At 38.7% G+C, this 14,727-nt stretch overlaps 1 protein-coding gene and 1 long non-coding RNA gene across 3 annotated transcripts; both read right to left on the reverse strand.

Moving 5' to 3' along the window:
- Nucleotides 1-7,255: 7,255 nt before the first annotated feature.
- On the reverse strand, nt 7,256-11,666 carry LOC134226307 (cytochrome b-c1 complex subunit 8). Its single transcript, XM_062707004.1, has 3 exons — nt 11,511-11,666; nt 11,113-11,292; nt 7,256-7,443 (listed from the first exon to the last, which is right to left on the reverse strand). Exons 2-3 carry the CDS (start codon nt 11,264-11,266, stop codon nt 7,349-7,351), a joined length of 249 nt encoding a protein of 82 aa, XP_062562988.1. The 5' UTR covers nt 11,267-11,292; nt 11,511-11,666; the 3' UTR covers nt 7,256-7,348.
- A 1,441-nt stretch (nt 11,667-13,107) lies between these two features.
- LOC134223455 (uncharacterized) lies at nt 13,108-13,963 on the reverse strand. Of its 2 annotated transcripts, none has more exons than XR_009982584.1 (3): nt 13,708-13,963; nt 13,492-13,660; nt 13,108-13,429 (listed from the first exon to the last, which is right to left on the reverse strand). It is a non-coding gene; the product is annotated as an uncharacterized LOC134223455 (long non-coding RNA). The 2 variants fall into 2 exon arrangements; XR_009982583.1 differs by having other exon boundaries at nt 13,492-13,639; nt 13,708-13,961.
- Nucleotides 13,964-14,727: the final 764 nt, after the last annotated feature.

Raw genomic sequence — 14,727 nt, forward strand, 5'->3', positions numbered from 1 at the left:
AAAAACTTATAACATTAATTGGGGCCATTTTTGGAAAGATGTGAATTATGAAAATCTGTCAGGAGTTCTGAGCATTTACTTACATGCATAGATTTTCCTACGCTTCTAGGAATTGAAAAAAAAATTCATACCTGGAATTTTTCGAGGAATGGTCTGGAAAGTCAGGGAAAGTCAGGGAATTTTATTCTCAAATTTGAGTCGACACCCTGGCCCAGTCTACGCTCTAATCTGCAAAAAAAATTGTGCTTTTTCGCGTTTCAGTCGAGTGAGTGGTGGTTCCGGCCATATGGAGGAGGATCGAAAAGTGTACCTTTTTGTTGGTACCAATTTTGCCAACTGGAGCTTCCGGGTGGAGTTGCACTTGGAAGAGCTGAGGCTCCTGCCATGCATCCAGCAGCTGCCGGAAAGTGCCAGAATACAAAGTGTTCGCTGCCGACAGTGCAGACGTGAACTGTTACCCAAATGGAGGTAGTGTTTCGGAAGAACAGTGTTGAGATTCTGCAAAAACCGGTCGTTTGCACGGGAAAACGTAAAAACAAACTATTCGAACTTAAATTGATGACGTGATGCGAGTAAAAGAGCCGGCCGCTCTGGTAGCCGAGATATAAGCAACAAAGAGCTAAGGCACCGGCGCTTCGGCCACATCGGCAAAAGTGAAGATGGTGAACAGTGAAATAGTAAGTGGCCTGAATCTGAAGAAAAGCGAGTTTGTGGATCGAGCCGTCTGTGAGCTCTGTGTCAAGGGAAAGCAAGCAGACAAGGAAGCCCTTCACGCAGATGCCTCTACCTCGGAGTTCCCGTCCCCTCGAACTGGGCCACAGCGAGCCATGACACCGACGGCGTATAACGGTAAGCGATTTTTTGTTTCCTTCACGAACGATTTTTTCCATTTCACTACTGTATACATGTTGAGCACCAAGGACGAGGTGCTTGAAGCATTCCAAACCTACGCTGCGATGGCTGAGTCGCACTTCGACAGCCGAATTTCCCGTCTACGTTGTGAAAACGGGGGGGGGGATATATCGGAAAAAAGTTTCGGAGCTTTTGTCGGGGAAAAGGAATACAGATTGAATACGTATACACCGCAGCAAAACGGTGTGAGCGAGCGGCTCAACCGCACGATAATGGATAAAGCGAGGGCGATGATCGAGGACGCGGGAATGTTGAAGACGCTATTGTGTGAGGCAGTTTTGGCGAAGTCCAAAGGCGGCACTGGCGGTCAAACAAGACACCGTATGAACTCTGGTACGGTCATCGACCGGACGTGCCGAAGCTCCGTATTTTTGGTGCGGAAGTTTTCAGTTTCGTGCCGAAGAAAAAGCGGAACAAGCTGGAGTCCAGGAGCAAGAACTGTTTTTTTCCTTATTGGGTATTTTAATCACTGCGACCATTTGTTAGATCTATTTTGATATAAGCCCCATTTGATATAGCTTTGTCAAGATGACGCATCATTGCTATGTAGAGCAATTATTGTGGACGTAGCACCAACTTAGAATTCGGAAGTCGGGACTTCCGAACCGAAGTTTCTTCCGAACTTTTATCTGTCAAACTAATTGATGCGTTGTTGAGCGCATCTTGAGGGGAATCCAGCGCACTACTTCCGAAATTGAGATGGTTCTGATGAAGCCACAGAGAACAAACATACAAGTTCGTTTTCAATCGTGTGTAAGAAATTTTACGACCATTTTGAAACAAAACACAAGTGGCAATCTCATGGAGGCGCTGGCATCGCTAACTTTCTCTCATCTCATCAGCTGTCAAAACTTTAGGCGCCACCACCCACCATAGATATAAACAATAGATACTCCTCCTCACTCTGGTTTCAATTCCATGCGATGTTGCTTTCTTACATTAACGCATGGTTTGTTTTGTGATGAGATGTTTCGTTGGTGAACAGCAGCTATAACCTTTGATTGTATTTTCTACTGTATTTCTCTACTCTTTCATTAGCTACAGCCTCGGCTAAAAGATATTTTAGTTACTAGATAAAGATTGTCGCTACTGTTCCCTTTGTTCTGCTGTCCGAAACATGTGTGGTACATACCTGTCAAATCGTATGGATTTTCCTTCTTTGACATTTAGCTCCCCTATCCTCACCAGCAAAAGATGTTTCGGACAGCGACGACAGCGACAATCTTTATCTAGTAACTAAAATATCTTTTCCTCGACTACATCATTCATCCCAGTCAGCATAAAAACACTAAAGGGATGAACAGGCCATAATTTGTGCTCAAGGTTATTCATAAATATTTATCCAATTAGACATGCCCCGTTAATCCAGTATTTTGCGCTCGGTAATGGCGGCGTGAGTTACCCTTAGTTTGACATTCAAGAGGTAGAAAACATTGGAACTCATCTAGTTTGCCATGGTGAAATAAAAATTTGTTGAGAAAATAAACAAACGTCAACGATCGTATGTAATGGAAGTTGAACCATAGATATAATAATTATTATCGTTAAATTTAGTGTCTATATAATGCTATTTATGTCCATTTTGAATTTTTTAAGGAGCTCCACAGTTGAAGGTAATAAGTTGATGTTATTCCAACATATTCCGACCTGAGAATATCAACTATATTTGAAGAGGAGAAGGTCTGATTAAAAAACGCCTCTATTTCCGACCAAGATTATGAAAGGTTTTCACATCACTAAAAATACGTAGAGATGTACCAAAAATTGTTGAATGCAACTTAGTAAAAAACAGTACGGATGAAAATATAAATGCTAAACAAATATTCTACCAAAATCTCTAATTTGTTTCATCGTTCTCGTTGAATTACACTTCCAAACAGAACAGAAATTTGAATACGAGACATTAATATGTAGTATCAATCCAATTTGAAAAAGATCATGTACACATCTTTCAATATTTATAATTTTTAGGAGATGGTATTTAAATGACAATGTTTTTTTTCAGCTCGTTTGTATTGAGTGAAATTATCACGTAAATTTATTGGAAAACTTTAGAAACTTTTAAACGATTTTGTTTGAGATTTCGCGTTTTCAGCAGACTTGTGGGAAGTTCTTACGTTCGCTGTGTTCGTAAGTAATTGCAAAAAAACGGGCTCAGAATGTATGCATCAATCCCCAACAGTTCCACATAAAATCGAAAGACCTAAGTCAGAGCAGAAGTGTTGGCTGTGGTTGCGAAGAATTCATGTATGTTTGGTAATCCATTAGGACTATCAGCATAATTGTCCTGATCCACATCTATTAATTCTTCATTTTCCTTGGTTTTGTTAATGCGTTGTGGTCCTCACATTCCTAGAAAATAAAATTATTAGGAAAAAAGGAACTAAGACAATTACAAAATTCTTATAGAACGTATGTGACGTTTGCTTGTTGTTGAGAATTCCGATGAGTGCCAATATTTTTTAATTAAGCGAAGCCTACATTGATTAAAGTATGTAAATATTTTCTACCTCTTGAATGTCAAAAAGGAACTCACTAGACCGCCATTATCGAGCGCAAAATACAGGATTTAGTCCATTCGGATAATGCAAACAAAACTATCTAGCATTACCGACAGTAAATTGATTCGGAAGACTATTTTTTTTTCGACGGTAGTTGACAGTTTTAACTAATCATTATCTGAATAGACTCCTAGAAGACGCCATGAATGACACCTAGCGCCACCAAACGACGTATTGCCACAGTCAGTATCCCAACGTACTTTGATTTACACAGCCTTTCAAGTAATTTTTGTTCTAGCCTGTATGTCTGTTATCTGTGGTTGAAATATCAACAACAAAATTAAAATTTGCTGCAAATGTATTTCCGAAATGATTCCCTGTTTTCACTGAAATTTCCCTGAGGATTCCAGGTTTTTCCATGTTGAACAAAATCCTCTGAGTATTCCCGGTTTTCCAGGTTTTTCCAGAGAGTAGACACCCTGATAATCCCCGTAAGTTAGGCAATTATTGGTCAACCAGCAATGTTTGACATTCCTCTTGACTTGAACATCCCTGATTTTCCATACAAACTTGTGTTGGAATATCAGGTAGTATGCGACGCTTCGCTGTAGATCGAAGATGGATAGGAGGTAGGCGCCAGTTGGTTGTAGTTGCTCTTGGGTAGATTAAGGAATATTGTTATGGATGTATTGTAGATACCTATTATTGAATAAAGAGAACTGCAGCTGCTGGCAGAAGTATCAGTCAGTAGCCTGCCTTGGAGTGAAAGGGAATTCTTGTATTTGTTGTTCTTAGTGAGGGGGTTCCCTTCTCCGGCCAACAGGTTATGGGCCCAGTAACGATTCCCGTTCTCCATCTTAGTGGGATGTTATTGCCGTCGACGTTATCGCAGCGGGATCATGGATCGGTCGCGTGGCGCAGTGGGATCATGGATCAGCTGTGCAAGCTACGGAGTCGGGCCACTTGTGCAGGCGCATGTGCTGGAGAGGTTGTCGTACAAACATCGGAGTTGAGGCCATTTATACGGGCAACAGATTTGGACCAGGAGGAATTCTTCCGGCGAGGAGAAGCTCTGGACGGGAGGTTTGGTGTTAGGAGGAATATCAGGTAGTGTGCGACGCTTCGCTGTAGATCGAAGATGGATAGGAGGTAGGCGTCAGTTGGTTGTAGTTGCTCTTGGGTAGATTAAGGAATATTGGATGTATTGTAGATACCTATTATTGAATAAAGAGAACTGCAGCTACTGGCAGAAGTATCAGTCAGTAGCCTGCCATGGTGTAGAGAGGGAACTCTAGTAATTGTTGTTCTTTGTGAGGGGGTTCCCTTATTCTGGCCATCAACTTGCACCTTGGATTTTGAAGCTGCTGTTCTAATTTTTTCAAAAATTCTTTCACCAGGGGTAGGGTAACCATATGGTATCCTAAAGGAGGACATGTCCTCCTTTTTCGATAAAAATCGGATGTTCTCCTTTTGGGCTGAAATGGGCTTACAACAAAGATCCATTCGCAAGTAAAACATACGGTGGTAAATATACACTTGCGTTTGATTCCTTTCCAACTTGGAACCCTTTCCATCTAGTTTTCGATTAAAATCAATGTTAATACCAAACATTAGATGTGTGTATTAGAAATGTTTTGAAATAATAGTTTGATTCAAATGCTTCTCAAGGTGTGCTGCGAAAAAGCATACATTGAATGATTGAATCTTATTTCGATCGTAACACATGGTACGTGTCCTCAAAATAAGTCTAAAGAAATCTAAAAATGGTCACCTGTCGTAAGTCGAGTTTAGTACTATTCCATTAAATTCCACTGCAACGTGGTCCCATAACAGGTAAAGACATTCTACTAAAAGAGCTTGATAAAATGTGTTGGAGGAAACATGGGACTCAAACTTATGACCCTATTGCAAAGACGGGTGCAAAAATATATTCCCTAGTGAATAATATTCTCTAATCAAAAATAAAGTTCCAAAATTTATCTATAATACCCCGAAAATCTTAAAAATAGTCATTAAAATCTCCGTAGTTGTATCCACCCTGAAAACATTTTTGAATTTCTACGAACAACTATTGAAAGCATCGTGATAATGGTGTACGCCGCGCATTAGGTGCATTCGCATGCCATGAACTTGTTGGTATTCAAGGAATAATCTCCGCTGGTCTTTTGGGTGCCTTAAGTAATATACAATCGGTTGTATATTATCATTCTAATCATCATTGAGTCATCCTAAAATAAATGCCCAGCATATTGATACACCAAACATTTGTGTACCATTATTTAGATAGGTTGAAGCTTGTCAAATTTTCGGTTTGGTAATTTCTTTCACATGTCCTCCTTTTTCAACCAAATGTCCTCCTTTTTGGCATGATTTGAAGGTATTGTCCTCCTTTGGAAAATTTTCATATGGTCACCCTAACCAGGGGTCACTAGAGACCCCAAACCTCAGTTAATTTTTGGATTCATCTTGAAGCGCGATCCATTGTTGCGCTTGCGCAGTGTAAAGTGTAATCGAACATCTCTACACAGGACAGAATCAACAAAACTTCCCTTCATTAATACAAGGAAAGCTTCCAAAAAACATCAGAATTAAATATTCTGTTATGATAATATCACAAACAGTTAAATGGTTCTCCTCAGACCAGCTCTATTCCATGTCTGCATGTGCCGTCAGCGATATGTAACAAATCTGAACGCTTCAGTGATTGTCGAAAAATGATACTCTCAGCCACGTTCATTCGCCTTGCCGAAAAAGCGGTGCTGCGCTTTAGCTTTTGTTTTTTATCCTGTCGTCAACGTCAACTTAAATCCCAGAAGTAATCAACAATAAAATAGAAGATTAGCTGCCGTTTTATATAAGACCATTAAGTGATCATTAAATTAAATTTTGAAAGTTTTATTTGTGTAAATTTTGAAAACACTTAAGTAATTCTTTCAGCAGATTTATATAACACACCCCTATTGAACGGATGATTGGAGACTCGACTGTATCACAAGTTTATTAGGTGTCATGTAGTGTGCATAAATGAAGGCGCATTACTAAGTTTTGTGCAAAGCTTTCACCAATCAGATTTAGTAGGGGTGAAGAGATTTTACTTTATAATTTGAGAGAGGGAAAAGCATACAACCTCTCTATCTTTGGAAAACATTATAACAAAATATAGGAAACATGAAATCTTATAAGCCCCTTATTAGATAAGCGCACTACTAGAGAAATTTGGTTTAACGGTTGTATTCCGAAATGAAGAAAAAAAAATCCAATTTCGATAGCCCCCCATTCAACTTTTCAACTTGATTGAGTATAAATTGTGAATGATCAAAAAATGTTGTGAAAGGCAGAGATGCAGGTGTAGAGATATAAATGCAACATTGATAAAACAGGCGAATTTTGTGTTACGTAATTTGAGGTTTGACCTCAAACGAATAATAATTAAAATTATTATTTTGCTCATTTTTAGAATTCTTCGAGTAAAATTAATAAACAGACTAGCGCATCGCTAGCGAAATCAAGTTTAACGTACGGATTGGTCCAAGTTCCCCTATTGCGGTTTTTATATATTTTGATGCATTAATATGCTATTTACATTACGCCATTTATTATATATACCTAATTCTTATATTTTTTCTGCACCCACAAATCTAAAAAGCAAAGCTTCATCTTCATTAGTTATTTTTATAATAATTTCAATTCAATAATATAATTCATTATAATGACGATGACATAAATTATCATAAGCAATGTGGTATATTCACCTTAAGAGCTATCCTGATGCACGAGAAAGGACTATAACTGCTAGGTAGATTGGACTATTTTTTTCTTTTTTCTCATAAATATAGACGGGATAGACGACCGTTCTTCGATTTATTCATCATTTGTTATGGGTATTTTATAGATAGTGTACATAATCGGCTAGGTCCGAGCATGAAATCCCTGCCTTAGGAATCGTTCTCATAGTCGGCTGGGTTCTTACGGTTTATTTTGACGTGCAGATCCTCCACATAGTTGTAGATCAGGTAGCCCATGATGAATGCTGGAATAAAAAAATGATAGAATATATTAACAACTCAACCGCAATATGCTCATACAAATTTTCCATAGGGGCCATACACTAATTAAGAATAATTAAAAAAAGAGTTTACGTAAATAGTGTATAACCGGATATCTCTCACGCAATTCTGTCTACGCACTATAAAGATCGTAGTCTGAAATGGGCTTGTAACACGACTCTCTTGACGACATTTCACATGACCATCAAGAATAAAAACTAATATCAACAGCTTTTTAATCTGATCTATTTAATAAGAAAATTATTTTGAGCTTTTTAGTGGAATGTCTTCACTTGTCATAAGACGAGTTAATACAATCCCATTGAATTCCACCACTTAATTGTATCTTGACAGATACGTATTTCGACCTCAACAGTAAGGCCGACCTCCCACGGCCTTACTGTTGAGGTCGAAATACGTATCTGTCAAGATACAATTAAGTGGTGGAATTCAATGGGATTGTATTAACTCGTCTTATGACAAGTGCTGATCTATTTTACAAAATGAAACATAACATTCGCACGCGAACTTATTAAATGCACTTCGATTTTAGGCTGATTAAGAGTCTGTCTTGTCTCTTCATGCTTCATTAGCTGAAAAAAAAGTCTCAGTGTTAGATGCGTCGTTTTAATATACAACAGTCGACTCTATACATCTCGATGTGCTATATCTCGATATCTCTACCTATGTCGATGATTTCCTCAGTCCCTTCAATCTACATACATTTGGTCTTTCTTCATCTCGATAACCTCCCTATCTCGATATCTCTCTATCTCGATGGGCTCTGATCATATTTTGTTCATGATTTACTCTCCTTATGTCGATATGTTCAATTTTTTTCAATGTTTTAGCAAGGCTGGTAGCGACCAATGCCGCTCAAAATAGTGACTTTAGTGACCAAAGCTGACGAAAAAAGGGACCAAATAGTGACTTTCAGTTGCAGAAAAAGTGATAAAATAGTGACTTTTAGTTTCAGTTGCAAGTTTGATGAGACGAATTCAAACGTTTTTGGGTCGAAGGAGAATCTTTTTTCGTAATTTGTGGCGGAGAACAACTTTCACTCACCACAATCTCATAACGAACTCAGAAGAGAAACGTAAATCGTGCAAGCTAACTTTTATCTACTCAGTTACCAAGTAAAATTGTATTGGCCGCTCTTTTTTTTATCCCACGGAAACTAAATATCAGTCAGTCAGTCAAAAGCAGCATTACTCAAAATTATTAGTAGTCCTGCTAGCAAATCAAATGTTTGTGCCACTGGAAGTGAACGAAACAAGGTTATCACTTATAAGACCTGTGTTTCTTTTCCGAAAAATGATTTCTCGGCTAAAACGCGTGAAGGAATATTCTCTTCTCGTGAGAATGAGTGAAAATTACGATCATTGGATTAGCTGAACACCTACTTAAGAAAGATGCAGAATTTTTTGGAATTGTTGGTGCAAAAGAAACAACAGTACGGATCGTTTTGGCAGAAAACGAAACAACGAGCCAAGGATTAAACGCTCGACCTCCTGCTTATAATGCAGGACCATCGGGCTCGACTTATTCAAAAGTTATCAAAAGCTAACAAATCTAACAAAATCAAAAAAAAAATCACACTTTTTCATATTTGAATCTTTTACATTTATGTCATTTAAAATGTACAAATTATCATCATAATATATTTTGGAAAATTCCAAAATATTGATCGTAGTTGATGTTGGGAGAAAAAAACGGCTTTTTCTCATGTTCTTGCAGCAAAACTACTGTGGGATTCCTTACATATTTAATGTACCTCCCCTCAATTCGATTTCAGTACAATCATAGATGCAAATATCATTATTTAGATTTAAAAATATTTATTTTTATTCTACCAAAATATCACGCGCTGCTGTCAAAAGTCGAATTTGAAAATATTCGGAGGGTATTGTTCCTTCTCCAAGAACTTGCTTTCATGAAAGTAGAAAAGTGCTCCCTGAACTTTTAAATATTTTTCCTCCAAAAAACGTAGATTTTTCGACTTGCTGTGCATATTCATGAATGATTTTTGCTATGGAATTCGACAGCGCATGCAATCTTCAAAATTGGGGAGTCTTAATCCCCTTTAAATGATATCTACTCAATAAATATTTTTTCGAGCGAACCCTTCATTACATCTATATCTACAAAAAAAATTATCCGCTTTAGCACAATTTATATTTTCTTGAATTTTCTCGCCAATTTTATGTGTTCGGCCAACAATGAAAAATACAAATATCCTGAAATTGTAATGGAATGTAGGAATTTTTATCAGTAAAAACAATTTAGCATACTGATGGCTTTGTGCTGTGAAAAAACGATAGCATTTGGTCATTGTTGGGAGGAGTTGTTCAAATTTTTCGTAGCCGCTAAAAAAATCTTCAGGAGGGACAAAACACAGTAAATAATAGAGTAAATAAGATTGTCAATCCAAAAAATAACTCGCCACATAACATTATTTGTCTAGAGGATTTATTAGAAAAATACGCTAGTCTCCCAAAGGGTTAAGTCTCCCAAGGGGTCAAGTCTCTCAAGGAATCAAGTCTCCCCACATCCAAATAGTCAGGTCTCCTGCTTGCATGACCATATACCAATTCAAGACAAAATTTTCAAAACGACTTATCTGCTTTTGTAAACAAAGGTTCAAACGACGAATTGAAGAATCTGATAGCTCTCCCACGCAAACCAACACCACCAATAGGAAGGTGAAGGTTTCCGCTACCTGTTGATGGTGTTAGTTTGCGTGGGAGAGCTATCAGATTCGTCAATTCGTCGTTTGAATCTTTGTTTACAAAAGCAGATAAGTCGTTTTGAAAATTTTATCTTTAATTCATGAATTCTGACGTAAAACACCTTCAATTAGTTACTGGTGAAATGCCAATAAGAGCAGCGAGTAAAATGGCTGGCGAAGTTTCAGAGCAATCAGAGTTTTCCCAAGATCCGTAATTTCATTTCCGCCATGAACAAAGCATCATCCGACGGATACATAAAGCTTCATTCATAAATCTTAGTCAATAGTTTCAAAATAGTTGAAAATAGTGACTTTTTGCGAGAAAAAGTGACTTTAGTGACTTGAGGTCGAAAAAAGAGATTTTTTGGTGACTTGCCCGAAAAAAGTGACCAAGTCACTAAAAAGTGACCTGCTACCAGGCCTGTTTTAGGCTGCTAGACCATCTTTGGACAATAACAAACACATCAACAACAGGAAACGACATTTGTTTTGTTGTCTTTTTCATAGCAACAGCAACGAGCTTTTTTTTATCTGCATAGTACCCATTTCAATTTTCCTTCCATTCCTCGATCTCTCCCTATCTCGATGGTCCCTTCAATATCGAGATGTGGAGAGGCGATATCAGAGCGACCTATCTAACAAAAATCAGTGGCGGATCGTAACCGCACTTTGACCTGTTCAACGCCACAAAAATAAAACATTTCTAACTGATACTTATTTAAACAAAATCATCGTCGAAAACTGGCTACTTCTCTCCTAGATGCGCGGCAAGCGATCCTATTCTGTTGCAGTTTGGAACAAACTTTTTTTAAAATTCTTTATAGTGATTTTTAGTGTCTCGTGCATGAACCGACTTGATGTCAAATATGAGGCACCCAAACGGTTTATTTCTGCACCGTACAATATTCCAGTTGGTAAAACTTACGTGGTGTTACGATGAAAATCTGGGACCGAATTCGTCGCAGGGTGTTGGGGATCGCCTTGGTCCACCATCCGGCGAAAGCCTTTTGCTCGTACGAGGAGATTTTGTGGGTGACAATACCGCGCACCTTGGCCAATTCACCGAATCCGTGACCCATTGCTGCAGCTCTGTGGATTAGCTCGTCTGAAACAGGATGAAAATAATTTTTAAAACACTGCTTCGAAGCATTACATAACCAAAAGTGCAGGGCCGAAAACCGAGCAAATGAAGATTCAGAAGCCAAAATAACAACATTCTGAGGATTTATTTAGCAGTTTTTAAACTAACTAAAACTACAACAAAGCGAAAATGTCCCGAATCGGTGCGAAAAACTTAAAAAATTTAGAAAACTTTTCACAAACCTTTGATGAAACTATGCGGAGAGACAATGGAATCGAACACGAACTGGCGATGCTTGCCTTCACTCAAAACCTGACCCTTTTGAGACGTCAAATGATACCGTCATCAGTTTTACCGAATTTCACCGATAATGATGGTCGCGTGTGGTACTCGTCGATGGGGTCGATAGTATAATTGCGCTACCTCTGCTTGAATTTTGAACAACATTTTCTACAAAGTTTCGCAAAGCCCGGCCAAACCATTCGTCAAACTTCAAAGTTATTTATCTAAAATTAAATGACTTTATCGGCGATTCAGCACAAGCGCCACGCTCAGACTTAATTTGGTACTCCAGCACTTTGTAACTCGGCGGAAGCTTTGCCTGGAACATGTTTGAGGCGTGCGATGAAACAGGTTATATCGTCCCGGTGGAAAGCAGCATCCAAGCTGATGGTAAGCTACGGTGTCGAGCGTCATGAATTGCAGCCGTAAAACGTCCTCTGGAAATGCGTGATTTGGTGTTTGATCATTTTTCACAGCCGATCTAAAAGAAAAGTCAATTTATACGTACAGTCGCGATTCGCTGGTTGGGCCACGACCTCGGCCCAACTAACGAATTCGGTTTTTTAGTTGGGCCAACTGACAGCCATTTGAATACGTGTATTTCGACTTGAACATCACAAATGATGTCCAGTGACGCCCAATCCCGTTTTCCGTGTTTACATTGAATTTTGACGTACGGTTGCTTTTTAGGGCCGATGTCCACGTAGCGGTTTTTCAAGCTGCGTTGACGCAGCGTTATTCGGCGTTGAATCAGGCTGGGAATGCACACGACAAGCGGTAATTTGCCGCAAAACTTCTAACGTCAAACCTATCTGTCACGCCAAATGTCATCCGCCTGCCAGCTGTTGTCAGTCTGTCATTTTTCATTCTCTTCCAATATGAATCGAGTTCTCCATTCACATAAAGACATCAAACGTGAAATATTTAGATTTTGATTTGTATGAAGCTCATCGCCCCCGAACAATATTCAATGGGTATAATGCTATTCTAAACATTTCATGAGCTTTAACATACCTATATGATGACAGACTAGTGATGGTAACTCAGTATTATTCCAAAATAAAAAGTTCAATTAATGCTTTTTAGTATAGAGTAGAAAAAATAACTCACTGTAGATTTAAAAGTCTCCCATTACTTCTAAAATGAAAAGTTTGAACTTTCGAAATTAATTGTAGATCTGTGAAATTGAAATCGTGCCGCACAATTCGATTGTTTGAATAAAAACGTTTTCAATACAGAGAGACAGAAATTTGGCCTCGCTTTGCTTAATCCCAATATGTTTTCTACAATCATAATAAATGAATATTATTACAATTTCATAATGTTGCTCATTCTTTATTTCCAACTTAAATTTATTACTTCATAGATTAATTTTGAATAATAGTGGATTCAGGCATTCAATTGTTCTTGTCTTGAATTGAGCATCTGTTTCATTTGGGGTACGATTTTTATTAGTTCCATTTATCGGTAATCATTTGCTCACGAATAAAAAGTCATTAAACTTTTTTTTTATTCTTTATTAAAGTGTTTTTTAATTTTAAAATTAAGTTCAACACTCAGTCATTAAACATTTTGGTCAGATACTGCAGTCACTCCTACAAATAAGGTGCTCAAAATCTTCCTCCGAAAGCATCACAAGCGATTGCTGGCGTGTTGCTACGTTTGTCGTTGTTCTTCCAAAGAAGTGCTATCTAAATGCCAAACGTCGTTATTATCATTGCAATTTTCACTTCACTGCAACACGGACCGATCGCAGTAGCGTTGCCCACAACACTAGAAGAAACGCATTAGTACTGTAACTCGCCATCCCTTTATCTGATCTCGTTTCTTCTTGCACTTGCAATCCACATTATTTGACGATTTCCTTCCGTTGACATTCCTAAAAACATGAACATATATCAGCAATAGAAAAGCCAAGATATAGGAACCTCCATATCAAACCTATATTTAATAATTCTTCCCATGGCGGAACTGGTATCGCCTTCCTTGGTGTATACAGGGTCCCGCGGAATGTTGGTTGGAACTTTGTTGGTTGAATGGTTGAATTTTGCCTGGTCCGTTATTCATCCCAAAACTGCCACATCACCGTCTGTTCGGAAATCAATTTATTCTGATAAAGTTGGTACAATTAACGTCACAACACTATCCGACACATACTTCCGTTGACTTTGACTCTATCCACCAGCCTGGGATGGTTGCTTGTCAGTTCTTTCCAAAGATGTTTTGACCGCGACTGGTACTAACACAGGAACGAAAGAAACACTTATTGCTCCGAACTATTACAATTGAATTACTAGATTTGAAAAGTGTTGCAATTTGCAAATTAATTTGCGAAACCAAAATGAACTGATTTGCGAAGTATTTTTGTTTGTTTTGATTTCGCTCTGACACATTCTTTCACATCACAGATTTTCCCATTAGAAATCTTGTTGGAAAGAAAAGAATAGAGAAATGTCAAAATACTCGCGTGCACGCAGCGTTCCTGTGGGAGTTGCGGTGACTTTGCGGTAACTCTCGCCGCAAATGAGACGCGTGTCGACGCCGCGTTAACGCAAGTGCGTGTGCATGATTCTATTTGATGTTGGGTACTTCCTACCGCAATTGCGTTGACGCTGCGTGCACGCAAGTACAAAACCGCTACGTGGACATCGGCCCTTTAGTTGGGCCACGGCCCAACCAGCGGAGGCCCAACTAAAAAGTGACCCAAGTATTAAAATCCCAACCAGCGAGTTCTGACTGTATACACATATTTTACAATATTGCTCACTTTCCCACCTCTTTGACGGCCTCAAATGCTGTTTAATTCAATAAGTAATTAATTGAAAATTGTACGGTACGAATGATGGGGACCACGCGCCAGAAGAAAATATTATTCCGTGTATAGTAGAAAATCGAAAATTTGTTTTTAATAAAATGAAATATCTGCAGTTATCAGACGTCGCAACTCATTTCTGATTAGTGCGCATGATAGTACATCCATGCGTGCATGATGCGCACTACTAATGAAATATTTCAAATTGTCGCGACTCGCGTCGCAGCGCGAGTGCTCAATCGCGCGGTCCGGTTTGGTGCCGGCCCGACAATAAATTCTGAAAAAAGACAGAATGCAACCAACATATTGCCTGATTTTCTCAAAATTGCACGCGGCGAACCCACCATGAAAGGTACCACCGCGCT

This window comes from Armigeres subalbatus, chromosome 3 (genome assembly GCF_024139115.2).
Source record: "Armigeres subalbatus isolate Guangzhou_Male chromosome 3, GZ_Asu_2, whole genome shotgun sequence".
Classification (NCBI taxonomy): Eukaryota; Metazoa; Arthropoda; class Insecta; order Diptera; family Culicidae; genus Armigeres; species Armigeres subalbatus.